The sequence below is a fragment of the Portunus trituberculatus genome, unplaced genomic scaffold (genome assembly GCF_017591435.1).
Source record: "Portunus trituberculatus isolate SZX2019 unplaced genomic scaffold, ASM1759143v1 PGA_scaffold_228__1_contigs__length_152164, whole genome shotgun sequence".
Classification (NCBI taxonomy): Eukaryota; Metazoa; Arthropoda; class Malacostraca; order Decapoda; family Portunidae; genus Portunus; species Portunus trituberculatus.
Genome location: NW_025541396.1, coordinates 87,501 through 105,000, shown reverse-complemented (window position 1 = coordinate 105,000; position 17,500 = coordinate 87,501). Strand labels below are relative to the sequence as shown.

Below are 17,500 nucleotides of genomic sequence, written 5' to 3'. Positions count from 1 at the left end.
TAATGATAATAATAATAATAATAATAATAATAATAATAATAATAATAATAATAATAATAATAATAATAATAATAATAATAATAATAACAACAACAAATAATAATAATAATAATGATAATAATAACTAATAACTGCTTTTACTACTGCTAAAACAACAACAACAACAACAACAACAACAACAACAAATAGAGTAAATCATCTATAATAATGAAAGCGATATTTCTAAATATCTGTAACAGTTATAACTAACAACAACAACTGTCCCTTGTCCAGAACCCTCGTGCGCTGACGTCGACTCGAGCCTCGTTGGTGGTGTTGGCTGTTCTGTAGCGCAGGTGCTCGCCGTCTAGCGGTAGGAGGGTCGGTTCAGTGGAGACATCGTGGCACACCTCCTGAGCATGCTGGCGGTCAGATCTCTCACCTCATCGTGCCTGATACATACGAATCCCCCCTTTTTGCACGTCATGGTGTGGTTGACGTCATTGGGGGAACTACACACACAGGTACTGGGAGTCCTTCCACCGGCCAGCCGTACCTCAGAGCAATGGCGTTGACAAATTCTTGTTTGTTGAGGCTGAAGCCCTTCGCTCCAATGGGCAGTGACGTTAGCCAGTTAGAGGCTCCTGTTTCCTGTGCAGTGTGGATTTTTCTCACTGTGGTTGCAGGCAGGATGTTTTTCAGGTCTTCGAGACAGTTTCGTTGATGTTGTTGCCTGTCTCTAGATATAATTCGTCTTTGCTCAGTGACTGCACTTTGGGCTATTTCACCATGTGCGTCCTGAGCAATGATCTTCTCTGTGAGGGACCTGGTGAGCTTGAGGGAGTTGAGGTTCTCCACAGTCGCTAACTTCTTAGGGGAGGTGATTCCCATCCCGCCCAGTCTTGGTGGAAGTTCGAGCAGCGCCCTCTCCCCATCTCCGATGGTGTGGGATCTCAGTAACGCTGGGATGAAGGTGTTCCTTATCGAGACCTCCAGTGGTGCAAGGAGAGGGCTGATGCCTGGGATGGTGCGCATGGCGAATCTCCATCGATGCTGCAAGCCGTGGGTGTAGGCGGAGTAGGCTGCATGAGGCTCAGTCCTGGCCATGTCAGACAGGACCTCCACCTCATGTATCCACTCCTTCACCTTCTCTCCTATGTATTCCTTCTTGAACTCCTCTGTTCCGATGACAGCACCCAAATGCCGCTGTCCATCCTTTGTTATTATAACTCCACTGCCACTGAAGCTATCCACTGCACTGTCATAGTGTTCAGGCTTTACAATAAGGACGGACTTAGCGGCACTGGGTGTGTACCCTATGATGGGACCATTATCGTTCACTAAGCCCCACCATTTTTCAAGTCTGTTATTTTGCCGGCCCCTGACAGGTCATCCGCGTACGCCACTTGCTTCACACTCGTTTTCTCATATGAGATAACTTGTTGCAGCACTGAAAGTCCGAGGGCGTACATCGCCATGGCCACTGGGTCACCTTGTGTTGTCCCTTCCATGGACTTTAACACCTTAACACTATTACCACTATTACTACATATGTACAAATCCGAGGGTCACTATATGTGTTTTCTACATAGTGTGCCAGAGAGGACATTTTACTCGAATGTTATGAAGCATTGTTTTCTGTTAATAGTGTTGAAAGCGTTTTGGCGTCCACTAATAACACCGCTTCACAATTGTCTTCACTGAATATTTCCCTCATAGCGTGGATGGCGGCTTCCTCCTGCCTGCTGTCCTGCACACACTTGCAGGTTCCCGCTGCCCTCCTCACGTCGTCCTTGACCACCGTCATGACGCATTTACCCACGATGCGTCTTATCACCTCGCCGATGCCAATTGGTCTGCATCCCGGCTTTTTGTCCAGCGGGATTAATCGGCATGCGGTGAGAGCCTCGACGTGGTGACAATTTGTGGTGGCAAGCTTCCTCGCCAGTGCTGCCAGGGCGCCGCATAGGTCGTTAGCGGCACTGCCACAGAGTGCGCCGCTCAACAGGCGACGCCACCTTCTAGCGTCTAGTCCTGAGGGACCAGCACTGCCGTGTGTCTGGAGACTTCTTCCAGATCATCTCTCCAGTTATCACCTCGTAGATGACATCATTGGGCTTGCGGAAAGGCCCCTGCATCCTGAGGCCCTCTTCGTCACTGGGGGAGGATGTTTTCCTTCAGCAGGTGGATGGTTTCCTGGTGAGGGCAACACACCACCTGACTGCTGTTCATTAAGTGCCCGCAGAGCCTTGGACACCTGTCCTTGCCGCATATTGCCAGCGAAATTACGGGCTTTGTCTTCCTGCCTTTGTTGGTTTCCTGATGGTCTTGGCAGCCTCTTCTGGATGGCTCAGGCTCCAGGAGCTCATCCAGTTGGTTGTTCTGCCATAGACCCACTCTTCTTGCGACGGCTTTCACGTTTTCCGCCACCTTCGCATTCCTATGTGTCTTTTGAAAGAAGAGTTTTGGCAGTGTGAAGAATAATTTCATCGCATACGGTGCGAGGGTGACTCTTGTAAGTAATTGTTGAGGAGGATGACCATCTCTTGTACAATTTTGTTGGTGGCTGCACACTTTGGTGGATCGAACAGATGACATGTAGACCACCCAGCTAATTCTATGTAAGTGTTGTTCACCCACATGGTTGTTTCTTCTTCTGTTAGTCCTTTCCAGACTAAGTTTCTCCTCCCGTTTGTATGTCTCGCGGCGTACACGTTGTGTTGCGGTAGCGATGGGGTGTGTTGTGACGGTGTTGATGGCAGGGCAGCCTCCTCCCATCTCTGTCTCCATCGTTCGCTCCTGTTCCTCATCCTGCTGGGATTCCTGGCTGTCCCCCGGCTCCTCCTCCCTCTCCCTGCCCTGGTGGTCACGTCCCAGGGGTTTTGGCATCCATCTCCTTTCTACAATTTATACACTTTTGTTTTGTCTCACACATTGACAATTAACACATCAGTGTTCCTCTTTTGTACACTGACAACATCTTCTTTGTGCAGGTGGGTTAGACATTGTATTAATAACATGACATTATTAGAAAGAGAGAGAGCGAGAGAGAGAGAAGTGAAGGAGGGAGGAGGAAGAGGTAGGAGGAGGAGTGAGAGAGAAGGGAAGCAGGGGAGAGAGAGAGAGAGAGAGGAGGAGAGGAGAGAGAAGGAAGCAGGGGAGAGGGAGGGGTAGGAGGGAGGAAATAGGGAAGGAAAAGTGACAAAGTGACAACAGAGAGAGAGAGAGAGAGAGGTTTAACAAAGTGCAGTGTTGTGAAAATTTCAGTGCTTGAAGTGCTAAGTGTCCTGGTGTCCATGTAATAGTGTAAGGTGTGCTAAGCCTTGCAATAGTGTTAAAAAATCACTTGAAAAGAGTGTTTGTACCCGTGCAGTGACCGAGACCCGGGCCTGACCTGACGCGAGGCCTAAGGCAGCACACAGTTGCCAAATCTCTCCAAGGTAGTTTTTAAACAACCTGTATCTCTCTCCGTGGCTGGTTTGGCTTGACTTGTGGGAGAGGTAGTTAGTGTCGTGTGTTTTTTGTGCGCCTGTGGGGAAGTGCTTTGTGTTCTGTGCCAGTGTTTAGTGTCTGTGTTCACGAGTGTGTTAGTGTCGTACGTGTCGTTTAGAGCCAACACTCGTTGTCGCTCCCACACCTGGCTCCACAATTCCCCAGGGAATCACTAATCCTCTCCCTCAATGTCCAGCCCCGCCCATCGCCCCATAGCCAGGCGAGACTTGCCTGGCTACCAGCCACAGAATTGGTGTTGCGTTTGTGGCAAAGCAACACTTAAGACTCAACACGTGAGCTGTGACGAGGAAACCTGCCGTAACCTTTGTCACAACAGCTGCCTTGGGGATACGCCAGTCTTCAAGTGTAGCTACACGGAACAGCTACGACTCCAAGCAAACATCCCGGACCCCGTCATCTACATCAGCGAGGAGACTGACACACCCCCCACGCCACTACCGGACGATAGTGGGAGAGTCAGTGGGAGGGCTTGGAGAGGAGAGCTAGTTTCACTAGTTGAAAAGCTCACTGAGGAAGCCTCTCAACAAAACTGTGTGATTAAGTCCCTCCAGGACGACAGAGACTTGATCATACAGCACAGAGACGTGTTTGCTGCGGCTCTCAGAGTAGCAGACAGGCTGATAGCGTCAAAACAGCGCCAGACGCAAGTAGCCACACGCTCTCAGGCAGTCAGCGCCCACGCAGAGTCAATTGACGAACACTGGGAGGTGGTTTGTCAGGACTCTGAGAGGTGGAGGACGTGGTGGAGCTCGGATAAACCGCAACAGATCCGGTACGCAGCTGTTTTCTCCACTTCCACCTTCCCTTCGCCTGCCCGGGAAACAACGACCGCTCCGCCTACCTCCACTGCTTCCACCGCCACACAGAGCGACTGTGACACCTCCCCAGCGTCCACTGTCACTCCTTCTGCCACACAGAGTGACTGCTCGGTACTCACTACCACGTCTACCGCCACACAGAGCAGCAGGGACTCTTCCTCCATAAACACAGCGAACGGAGTAGATCGCGGTGCCTCTGTTCGCCCACGAACCTCTCCTCAGACCACTTCAGGAGATTGGAGAAAAAGAAATCTAAGAGGAAGTGCAGCAGGACGCGAGGAGGGTGTCCAGCGAAGGACTGAGGACTCACCAGGCCACCAAGCAGACACAAAAGCGAGCCAAGGCAAAAGTGTGTGAGTACTGCTCACGGAAAGGACACACTTCTGCTACTTGCCACGCCAGAACTGACGATTTACGTCAGGAGCGTCTCCTACAGCGGCTTCTTACGGTGGAAAGATACACAGCCACACCCTTCCCACCTGCAGCGCCTCAGCCCGCCCACCCCCTCACTTCATTTCAGTCCTTGCCACAACCTCGCCCACTCCTTCCTCAGCCTGGTATCTGGAATCAGAACCAGGGGCGGCAGTGGACCACTCCTCTTCACCAGTACCAGCAGTCGGCCGCGGACCCTAACCACCACCTCGGACTAGCAGGCCTCGCTCACTACCATCCCTCACCATGGTACAGCCAGCTTGCCCCGCCGCCAACTAAAGGTCGTCTCTAGCAACGTCCGTGGTCTCCGGACTAACCTTGCAGACTTATACCACAACTGTGTGCAACGACACAATGCAGACGTTGTTGTGGTGACCGAGACATGGCTGAACAGTGAGGTGGAGCCCACGTATGGCAGGATGCAGGGCTTCACCCACTGGGTGAGGAGGGACCGACAGGAGCGAACAGGAGGTGGAGTGGCTGTCTGCTTCAAGGAAGGAATGCAGGCCCAGCTACTCGACATAGACACGCCTCCAATGATGGAGATGATGTACTTCCGAGTAATGCTGGCAGACCGCTCAGCCCTCCTGCTGTGTGCCCTGTATCGCCCCCCGCGACAAGGGCCTGACTCACTCTTGTACCTGACTGAGACCTTAGACAACCTGATGATGGCACACAGCTGCAGCCACGTGCTGATTGTGGGGGATCTCAATCACCACCTGGAAAGAGACGCCTACGAGAATCTCCTGGAGGTGCAGGGTCTGACAGATCATGTCACCTTCCCACACATGAACGAGGAGGGACATTAGACCCTGTCATCTCAGACTACCAGGAAGACAAGCTTCAGTGTCATCAGCTGGGGCTCGTGGGCAGCTCTGACCATCACGCTGTACTGACACAGCTGGAAGTGGGCGTGGCTCAGGACGAGGCCACCACCCGCACCATCTGGCTGTGGAACAAAGCAGACTGGGCTTCCTGCGCCGCGACCTGACCCACACCCCATGGGCCACTTTGCTACAGGGAGGAGCAGAGAGTGAAGCACTTGCACTCACCTCTCACCTTCTCGCCCTCCAGAGACGCCACGTCCCACACAGGGAATACACCACCAGATCGACGGATCAGCCATGGTTTGGCTACCGTTGCCGTGTTGCTGCCGAGGCAAAGTATGCTGCCTGGCTCCGCTACAAGAGGAACCCGACTCGGCGCAACAAGGACCTGCACAGGGCTGCATGCAGGAGGATGGTGGTAACCAGCAAGTGGGCCTTAAAAAAGTGGGAGGAAAGCCTGCGCCGGAAACTGTGTGGCACTGGCGTAGGAAACAAAACTTGGTGGTCTCTTGTTAAGGACAAACAAGGAACTGGCCACCAAGAATCCATCCCTCCCTCAGCAAGCAGGACGGTACTGTCGCCACCAGCAGTAAGGAGAGGGCACAGTTGCTGGCTTCCTTGTTTGCTGGAAAAATGAAGGTCGGGAATCCACAGCAGCCACCGCCTCAGCTGGTCCAGCAATGTGAGAAGACTGTCACCATGGTGGAGGTGACGCATCAGCAGGTGAAGCGATTATTGCGGGGCTGGACACACAGAAAGCCACCGGCCCTGATGACATCAGCCCGCACCTGCTGAAGCGATGCTCCCAGGAACTGGCTGCCCCTCTCACCCAAGTCTTCACAACTTGTGTACGGGAAAACGTCTGGCCTTCAGTGTGGAAGGAGGCTCGAGTAGTTCCCGTACACAAAAAGCTCCAGGACGGACCCAAAAACTACAGACCCATATCCCTGTTGTCAGTGGTGGGTAAAGTGTTTGAGAGGGTCGTGGCAGAGGTGGTGTGTAGCCATCTCAAGGACAATGCCCTCCTCTCAGACCAACAGTTTGGGTTCAGACCTGGAAGGTCAACCTCCGACCTAATGATGCTTCTCACCAGGCATTGGCAGGACGCCCTCGACGACGGCAAGGACACTATAGTGGTTGCTTTGGACATAGCAGGAGCTTTTGATAAAGTATGGCACAACGGATTACTAGAAAAGCTTCGTGCTAAAGGCATCCAGGGTGGCTTGCTACGACTCTTGGGAAATTACCTGCAGGACAGAAGCCTCAAGGTGGTTGTCAACGGGCAAACATCTGAGTCCCTGCCTGTGGAGGCATCAGTGCCACAGGGTTCAATTCTTGGCCCACTCCTGTGGAATATCTACGTGGATGATCTTCTCCAGCTACTGCCAGGAGTCATGGCCTATGCTGATGACTGCACCCTCTCCTATACCTATCCACGCCAGGACAGTGGGCGGGCTGCTGAGGCCATCAATCAGCAGCTACGAGTGATAAAGGAGTGGGGTGCTCGCTGGCAAGTGACATTCGCGCCGGAGAAGACACAAGCAATGGTTGTCTCTCGGTCCCCAGCCGCCATGGCAGCAATGGCAGGAAAGTTGTCTTTTGGCGCTGCTGCTCTCCCACTCCAAGATGACGTCAAGATACTTGGAGTGGAGGTGGATCGAGGGCTGAGGTTTGACAGGCATGTCAAAACCATTGCCAAGAAAGCCTCTCACAGGATCTCCGCTCTCAGAAGGATCGCCAGTTTCCTCGACAGGAAGGGAGACTGCTGCTGTACAAGGCACAGGTGCGGCCCCACCTTGAATACGCAGCTCTCTCCTGGATGTCCTGTGCCGCCACACACAGAAGGAGACTGGACAGCATCCAACGCCGCGCCATACGGCTAGTAGATGCTGCACTACCACCTCACCCAGAGCCTGAGCGTCCCTTGATTCACTGGAACACCGCAGAGACGTGGCGGCGATCGTAGTGTTCCATAAGGCACAGGTGCAAAGAGTGCCACATCTGGCAGGGCTGCGTCATCCTCTAAGAGTCACCGCACGGAGCACGAGAACGGTGCTCAATGGTGGTGACGCCGTAGAGGTGCCGCGATCCCACGGGTGTCAGCATCAACGCACCTTCGCAGGACGCGTCTCCAGGATGTGGAACTTGTTCACGGCCGCGGTGCCTCACGTCCAGGAGATGAACACACACAGTGTCAAACTGATGGCACATAAGTGGAGACAGACACTGCCAACTCCTCTGACACTCTTTGTGACGTGACACTCAGTGTAGTGCAGTGCGTGAATAGTGCTAGTGAAGTGAAACGAATAGTGCTCCATTTACATGCTGACCATCTTGTATATTATCTATTTTTAAGTCTTGTAAATATTGTAGAGAAATAGATTGTAGTACCCTTAGAATAGGTAGCACACGACAGTGCGCCTTTGGGTACATGTTCCTTTGTATTAAGTTTTGTTTAAATAAAAAAAAAAAAAGAGAGAGAGAGAGAGAGAGAGAGAGAGAGAGAGAGAGAGAGAGAGAGAGAGAGAGAGAGAGAGGAGAGAGAGAGAGAGAGAGAGAGAGAGAGAGAGAGAGAGAGAGAGAGAGAGAGAGAGAGAGAGAGAGAGAGAGAGAGGATGATGGTGATGGTAGTGATGTTGGTGATGATGATGTGATGATGGTGATGATGATGGTGATGATGGTGATGGTAGTGATGTGATGGTGATGATGGTGATGATGGTGATGATGGTGATGAGTGATGATGGTGATGATGATGGTGATGATGGTGATGGTGATGATGGTGATGGTGATGATGATGGTGATGATGGTGATGAGTGATGTGATGATGATGGTGATGATGGTGATGATGGTGATGATGGTGATGTGGTGATGATGGTGATGGTAGTGATGATGGTGATGATGTGATGGTGATGTGATGGTGATGGTGGTGATGATGGTGATGATGGTGATGGTGATGTGATGATGGTGATGATGGTGATGATGGTGATGATAGTGATGATGGTGATGATGGTAGTGATGGTGATGATGATGGTGATGATGTGATGATGGTGATGATGATGGTGATGATGGTGATGATGGTGATGGTAGTGATGGTGGTGATGATGGTGATGATGGTGATGTGTGATGATGGTGATGATGATGATGGTGGTGTGATGATGGTGATGGTAGTGATGGTGGTGATGATGGTGATGGTGATGGTGATGATGGTGGTGATGTGGTGATGGTGGTGATGATGGTGATGGTGGTGATGGTGATGATGGTGATGATGTGATGATGATGTGATGGTGATGATAGTGATGATGATGGTGATGGTGATGGGTGATGATGGTGATGGTAGTGATGGTGATGATGGTGATGGTGGTGATGATGGTGATGGTAGTGATGATGATGATGGTGATGATGGTGATGATGGTGATGATGGTGATGATGGTGATGATGGTGATGATGGTGATGATGGTGATGGTGATGATGGTGATGATGGTGATGGTGGTGATGGTGATGATGGTGATGATGGTGATGATGGTGATGATGATGGTGATGATGGTGATGGTGATGATGGTGATGGTGGTGATGATGGTGATGGTGATGATGTGATGGTGTGATGATGATGTGATGGTGATGATGGTGATGATGGTGATGGTGATGGTGATGTGATGATGGTGATGATGGTGATGGTGATGATGATGGTGATGGTAGTGATGATGTGATGATGGTGATGATGTGATGGTGATGATAGTGATGTGGTGATGATGGTGATGATAGTGATGTAGTGATGTGATGATGGTGATGATGGTGATGTGGTGATGATGGTGATGATGGTGATGGTGGTGATGATGGTGATGGTAGTGATGTTGGTGATGATGGTGATGGTAGTGATGGTAGTGATGGTGGTGATGATGTGATGATGGTGATGATGGTGATGATGGTGATGATGGTGATGATGGTGATGGTGATGATGATAGTGATGGTGATGATGGTGATGATGATGGTGATGATGGTGGTGATGTGGTGATGATGGTGATGGTAGTGATGATGGTGATGTGATGTGATGGTGATGATGGTGATGATGGTGATGATGGTGATGATGGTGATGGGTGATGTGGTGATGATGGTGATGTGATGATGATGGTGATGATGATGTGATGATGATGGTGATGGTGATGATGGTGATGGTGATGGTGGTGATGATGGTGATGATGGTGATGATGGTGATGTTGGTGATGATGGTGATGGTGATGATGGTGATGATGTGGTGATGATGGTGATGATGGTGATGGTAGTGATGGTAGTGATGATGGTGATGGTAGTGATGTTGGTGATGATGGTGATGGTAGTGATGATGGTGATGATGGTAGTGATGATGGTGATGGTGGTGATGGTGATGGTGATGATGTGATGATGGTGTGATGGTGTGAGTGATGGTGATGATGGTGATGGTGGTGATGATGGTGATGGTATGTGATGATGGTGATGATGGTGATGGTGGTGATGGTGATGGTGATGTGATGGTGGTGATGATGGTGATGATGGTGATGGTGGTGATGGTGGTGATGATGGTGTGATGGTGATGATGATGGTGATGTGATGGTGATGATGGTGATGGTGTGATGATGGTGATGATGGTGATGATGGTGGTGATGGTGATGATGGTGATGGTGATGTGATGTGATGTGGTGATGGTGATGATGGTGATGATGATGTGATGGTAGTGATGGTGATGATGGTGATGGTGGTGATGATGGTGATGATGGTGATGATGGTGATGGTGGTGATGGTGGTGATGGTGAGTGATGATGGTGATGATGATGGTGGTGATGATGTGATGGTGGTGATGGTGGTGATGATGTGTGATGATGTTGGTGATGATGGTGATGTAGTGATGATGGTGATGATGGTGATGGTGATGGTGATGGTAGTGTGATGGTGATGGTAGTGATGATGGTGATGAGTGATGTGGTGATGATGGTGATGGTGTGATGGTGATGATGGTGATGGTGATAGTGATGATGGTGATGATGTAGTGATGGTGGTGATGATGGTGATGGTGATGATGATGGTGATGATGGTGATGATGGTGATGGTAGTGATGATGGTGATGGTAGTGATGTTGGTGATGGTGGTGATGGTGGTGATGATGGTGATGGTAGTGATGATGGTGATGATGGTGATGATAGTGATGTGATGATGGTGATGATGGTGATGATGGTGATGATGGTGATGATGGTGATGATGGTGATGGTAGTGATGTTGGTGATGATGGTGATGATGATGATGTGATGGTAGTGGTGGTGATGATGGTGATGTGGTGGTGGTGATGATGGTGATGGTAGTGATGATGGTGATGATGGTGATGGTAGTGATGTTGGTGATGATGGTGATGGTAGTGATGTTGGTGATGATGGTGATGATGTGATGGTGATGATGGTGATGGTAGTGATGATGGTGATGATGGTGATGGTAGTGATGATGGTGATGATGGTGATGATGGTGATGGTGATGGTAGTGATGTTGGTGATGATGGTGATGGTAGTGATGATGGTGATGATGGTGATGATGGTGATGATGGTGATGGTAGTGATGTTGGTGATGATGGTGATGGTGATGATGGTGATGGTGGTGATGGTGATGATGGTGATGATGGTGATGATGATGATGGTGATGTAGTGATGGTAGTGATGATGTGATGATGGTGATGGTAGTGATGATGGTGATGATGGTGATGGTAGTGATGATGGTGATGATGGTGATGGTAGTGATGTTGGTGATGATGGTGATGATAGTGATGTAGTGATGGTGATGATGTGATGTGATGGTGATGATGGTGATGGTGGTGATGATGTGATGTAGTGATGTGATGATGGTGATGGTAGTGATGGTGGTGATGATGGTGATGATGGTGATGATAGTGATGATGGTGATGGTAGTGATGGTGATGATGGTGATGGTAGTGATGATGGTGATGGTGATGTGATGGTGATGGTGATGATGGTGATGGTAGTGATGTTGGTGATGATGTGATGTTGGTGATGATGGTGATGTAGTGATGATGGTGATGATGGTGATGGTAGTGATGGTAGTGATGGTGGTGATGATGGTGATGGTAGTGATGATGGTGATGATGGTGATGATAGTGATGTTGGTGATGATGGTGATGGTAGTGATGTTGGTGATGATGGTAGTGATGGTAGTGATGTTGGTGGTGATGATGGTGATGGTGATGTGATGTAGTGGTGATGATGGTGATGGTGATGTTGGTGTGATGGTGATGATGGTGATGATGATGGTGATGGTATGTACTGATGTTGGTGATGATGGTGATGATGATGGTGGTGATGGTGATGGTGATGTGATGTTGGTGATGATGGTGATGATGTGATGGTGATGATGATGGTAATGATGATGGTGATGGTAGTGATGTTGATGATGGTGATGTTGGTGATGATGGTGATGATGATGGTGATGTGTGATGGTGATGGTGGTGATGTGATGTGTGATGATGGTGATGGGTGATGTTGGTGTGATGGTGATGGTGATGATGTGATGATGTGATGATGGTGATGATGGTGATGTAGTGATGATGGTGATGGTGATGGTGATGATGGTGATGATGTGATGATGGTGATGTGTGATGTGATGATGATGGTGATGGTAGTGATGGTGATGATGATGATGGTAGTGATGTGATGGTGATGATGGTGATGATGGTGAGTGATGTGAGTGATGATGGTGATGATGGTGATGGTGGTGATGATGATGGTGATGAGTGATGATGTGATGGTGATGTGGATGATGTGATAGTGATGTTGGTGGTGATGGTGATGGTAGTGAGTGATGATGTGATGGTGGTGATGGTAGTGATGGTGATGGTGATGGTAGTGATGTTGGTGATGATGATGGTAGTGATGATGATGGTAGTGATGTTGGTGGTGATGATGATGGTAGTGATGGTAGTGATGTTTGTGATGATGGTGATGGTAGTGATGTTTGTGATGATGGTGATGGTAGTGATGTTTGTGATGATGGTGATGGTAGTGATGTTTATGATGATGGTGATGGTAGTGATGTTGGTGATGATGGTGATGGTAGTGATGATGGTGAAGATAAAATTTAACATTAAATTTAAGATTAAAGAAAATAATAGTAATAACAAAAAAGCCACGATGGAAGTAGTAGTGGTAGTAGTAGTAGTAATAGTAATAGTAGTAATAGTAGTAGTATTAGTAGTAATCATAGCATACTAATTTTATAAATAGTAGTAGTAGTTACTATAGTAATATTAGTAGTATTTGTTGTTGTTATTCTAGAAATAGCAGTTGTTGTTTTTGTAGTAGTAATAGTAATTAATAGTAGTAGCATTAGAAGTACTAGCAGTAGAAGTAATAATAGTAGCAGTCGTAGCCTACTAGTGTTATTATTTGTTGTAGTAGTAGTTATTGTTGTAGTAGTAGTAGTAGTAGTTGTTGTTGTTGTTGTAGTAGCAGCAGCAATAATGATACTAGTAGTAGTGGAAGTAGTAATAGTAAACGCAGTATTAGTAGTAGTAGTAGTAATAGTAGTAGTATAAACACTAGTAGTAATACACTAATTCTCGTAATAGTAGGAGTAGTACCTTAGTAGTACTGGTATGTTAGGAACTACAGTAGTAGTAGTAGTAGTAGTAGTAGTAGTAGTAGTAGTAGTAGTAGCAGCAGCAGTAGTAGCAGCAGTAGCAGTAGTAGCAGTAGCAGTAGCAGCAGTAGCAGCAGCAGAGCAGCAGCAGCAGTAGCAGCAGCAGTAGCAGCAGCAGCAGCAGCAGTAGTAGTAGTAGTAGCAGCAGCAGCAGCAGCAGCAGCAGTAGCAGTAGTAGTAGTAGCAGCAGCAGCAGCAGCAGCAGCAGCAGCAGCAGTAGCAGTAGTAGCAGTAGTAGTAGTAGTAGTAGTAGTAGTAGTAGTAGTAGCAGTAGTAGTAGTAGTAGTAGTAGTAGTAGTAGTAGTAGTAGTAGTAGTAGTAGTAGTAGTAGTAGTAGTAGTAGTAGTAGTAGTAGTAGTAGTAGTAGTAGTAGTAGTAGTAGTAGTAGTAGTAGTAGTAGTAGTAGTAGTAGTAGTAGTAGTAGTAGTAGTAGTAGTAGTAGTAGTAGTAATCTATTAGTAATTATTGTCCCAAAGTATATTCATCACCTTCATCATCATCATCATTTTCAGCATCATCATCATTGTCATCATAACCATCATCATCACCACCACCACCACCACCAACACCACCACCACAATTATCACCATCATCATCCATCGTCATCATCATCGTCATCATCACTATCAGCACCATCATCACTATCACCATCATCACTATCATCACCATCATCATCATCTTCACCTTCATCACCACCATTACCATTATCATCATCACCATCACTATCACCACATCATCATCATCATCACCATCATCATCATCACCATCACCATCACCATCACCATCATCATCAGCATCCATCACCATCAGCATCACCATCAGCATCAGCATCAGCATCAGCATCAGCATCAGCATCAGCAAGTGTCAGTGAATTAATGGCAACTTTCTCCTTTCCTTCTCGTAATGTCACGTCTCACTAACTCTCTCTTTTATTGACACTACTTCACTATCTATTCATTCATTCACTATTCTGCTAACTACCATTATTCATTTCACTGCTAATTGTTTCTATTATCGCTTTTGTTATTATTATTATTATTATTATTATCAATATTTTTATTATTATTATTATTATTATTATTATTATTATTATTATTATTATTATTATTATTATTATTATTATTATTATTATCAATATAAATATTATGATTATTATTGCAATTAATATTTTTATTATTCTCTCTCTCTCTCTCTCTCTCTCTCTCTCTCTCTCTCTCTCTCTCTCTCTCTGTGCCAGTGGTGCTGTTGGTGGAGTCACCTTCCGTCAGCTGGCCAATGGCAGAGCGCAGTGAGGGGAAGGGGCGGTGTCTCCTTAAGTCAGCCGGCCAATAGGAGATCAGAATGAGGGAAGGGTTGTCACGTGACTAGTGACCGGGACACGCTATTGGTCGGCTGCTCTCCTTGGCGGGGGAGAGTGAGGCCTTTCCTGGGAGATGATTGGTTAGGAGAGGAGAGAGCGCCGGTCCGCCAGCCAGTCACACCACAGCCACCTGACTTACTCACCACAGCCTTCACAGACACATGCTGAGCCTCGCTGCCCTCAGTCACGCCACCGCCGCCATTCTTGATCAGCCAGGTCTCCACCTCGTGGCGGCCATGATGCACGGCCAGGGCCAGCGGGGTGAGACCAGACTTGTCCTGCACGCGCGGGTCAACACCTCGCCGCACCAGCCACCGCACAGCTGATACGTGTCCTCTCCAGGCAGCACAGTGCAGGGGTGTCCAGCCACCACTGTCCCTGGCGGTGAGGGGCCAGCCAGCCCCCGCCAGCTGCTCCAGTACCTGCACCTGGCCATGGTAACTGGCGAGGTGCACCGGTGTGGCTCCCTCCAGGTGTGTGGCAGTGGCGGGGGTGACGGGCAGGAGGGCAGCCACACACTCCTGCCAGCCCCAACATGCAGCAAAGTGAAGGGCTGTCCATCCTGTGTGTGTGTGTGTGTGTGTGTGTGTGTGTGTGTGTGTGTGTGTGTGTGTGTGTGTGTGTGTGTGTGTGTGTGAGGAGAATTTGAGTAATATATTTATTTTATTTTTATCCTAATTTTAATATTTCTTTTAGTTCTTATGTTACCATCATTGTCGATATCATCATTGTATTAATTATTATTGATAAGAAATATAATAATGAAAATGATAAATATAATCATGATTTTTTATTGAAATACTAGTTATCATTATCATTCCTATTCTCAGGAGTAGTAGTAGTAGTAGTATCAGTAGTAGTACTATTTATATAATTACCTTTATCATTATTTTCATTCTTATCATTATTATTATTTTTATCATTATCATTTCTGTTATTAGCGTTAGGATTACTAGAGATATTAGTATTGTTTTTATTGCTCTTATTACTATTATCATTAAAAACTATTATTATTATTATTTATTATTATTATTATTATTATTATTATTATTGTTATTTAACTTATAACGATAAATAAATAAAGGAATGTGACTAATAAAGAATAAGAGTCAGAATGGTGAAAGTGTGTAGAGTGTTGGCAATGAAGATGGTAATGTTGATAGTAAGAGTGAAATAATTATCATCATTATTTGTGTTGTGGGGAAAAGGTTGTTGTGTTTGTCATTAGTGCGATTTGCTTCACAATGGTTACTACTACTTATCTTGTCACTACTACTACTACTACTACTACTACTACTACTACTATTATTATTATTATTATTATTATTATTATTATTATTATTATTGTTATTATTGTTATAATTGTTAGGACCGGTAGACAAGTAGTAGTAGTAGTAGTAATTGTAATAGTAGTATTAATAGCAATAAAAGTAGTAGTAGTAGAAGTAGTAGTAGTAGTAGTAATAGTAGTAGTATAAACAGTAGTAGGAGTAATGGTAGTAGTAGAAGCAGCAGTAGTAGTAGTAGTAGTAGTAGTAGTAGTAGTAGTAGTAGTAGTAGTAGTAGTAGTAGTAGTAGTAGTAGTAGTAGTAGTAGTAGTAGTAGCAGCTGCAGCACTATCATTAGTATCAATAATAGTAGTAGCAGTATAATAATAATAAAAGAAAACAATAACAACCAACATCCCAATCTTGAACCAACATCAATACACTATCACCACAACTACCACTATTCATACACCAAGACCAACACCACCACCACCACCACCACCACCACCTCTGCACTACCACAATTCATACACCACATCCAGCACTACCACCATCATCACTACTACCATCATCACCACCACCACCTCTATTACTATCCCAAGTCATACACCACCACATCCACCACCACCACCTCTTCTACCACAATTCATCTAGCACTGCCACTACCACCACCGCAACCACCATCTCTGCCACTAACACAATTCATACAGCACCACTACGACCACCACCGTCACCACCACGACCACCACCATCTCCACCACCACCACCACCACCACCACCACCACCACCACCACCTCTGCCACTACCACAATTCATACACCACCACCAACCACAAAAGCAACAACACACACCACCACAACCACAAGTATCATAAAAAACAACACCTCTCTCACCATCATCACCCCCATCACCACCACCACCACCACAAGCACAGCCTCACCTTGCCTCTCAGTCGCCAGAGGGTTCGCGCCGAGAGAGAGCAGCGCCTTCACTGTCTGTGTGTGGCCCTTCATGGCAGCCACCATCAGCGGTGTCTGGTCAGTGGTGCCTCCACCTTCTATGCTCAGCCCTGCCTGAAGTAGGTGAGGCAGCAGGTGGTCGTGGCCCTCGCTGGCAGCCGCACACACCAGACACCTGACGACCCAGCATTAGTGGGGAGGGTGACATCAGGGCGGGCACCCCCAGCAAGAGCAGACCTCACCAGTGCCTCATCGCCTTCCAACACACCCTTGACCAGCTCCTGTGTGTGTGTGTGTGTGTGTGTGTGTGTGTGTGTGTGTGTGTGTGTGTGTGTGTGTGTGTGTGTGTGTGGAGGGAGAAGGTTGATGTGTTTTAATTTCCACCATTACAACAACAGAAGCGGTGAATTGTTCCCCCATCACTGAATTAGACAATGCAAAACACGCACGGAGGGAAAGTACCAAACTCTTGTCCTACTCATTCACTATTATGATGAAGATGATAATTAATATAATGAAAATAATAATAATGATAATAATAAAATAATAATAATAAATAATAATAATAATAATAATAATAATAATAATAATAATAATAATAATAATAATAATAATAATAATAATATTATTATAATAATAATAATAATAATAATAATAATAATAATAACCATAACAA

The 17,500-nt window shown here is 46.9% G+C and overlaps 1 protein-coding gene and 1 long non-coding RNA gene across 4 annotated transcripts in view; one reads left to right on the top strand and one right to left on the bottom strand.

Annotated features, from left to right (window-relative positions):
• LOC123500428 overlaps window positions 1–15,377 on the top strand; it is a 30,822-nt gene extending 15,445 nt beyond the window's left edge. Inside the window, exon 2 of the long non-coding RNA XR_006673314.1 lies at window positions 14,475–15,377. This is a non-coding gene — a long non-coding RNA (uncharacterized LOC123500428). The remainder of the gene's footprint in view (window positions 1–14,474) is intronic.
• Window positions 1–17,500, bottom strand: part of LOC123500427 (ankyrin-3-like) — a 52,590-nt gene that overhangs the window by 19,720 nt on the left and 15,370 nt on the right. For 2 of the 3 annotated variants that reach the window (XM_045249148.1, XM_045249147.1), the window contains 2 exons: window positions 16,806–17,105; window positions 14,741–15,159 (listed from right to left, as the gene is read on the bottom strand). In XM_045249148.1, coding sequence (XP_045105083.1) covers window positions 14,741–15,159; window positions 16,806–16,890 — 504 coding nt within the window. In that variant the 5' untranslated portion in view covers window positions 16,891–17,105. Of the gene's footprint in view, window positions 1–14,495; window positions 14,635–14,740; window positions 15,160–16,805; window positions 17,106–17,500 lie in introns of those variants that run through there. The other variant, XM_045249149.1, reaches the window with a different exon arrangement.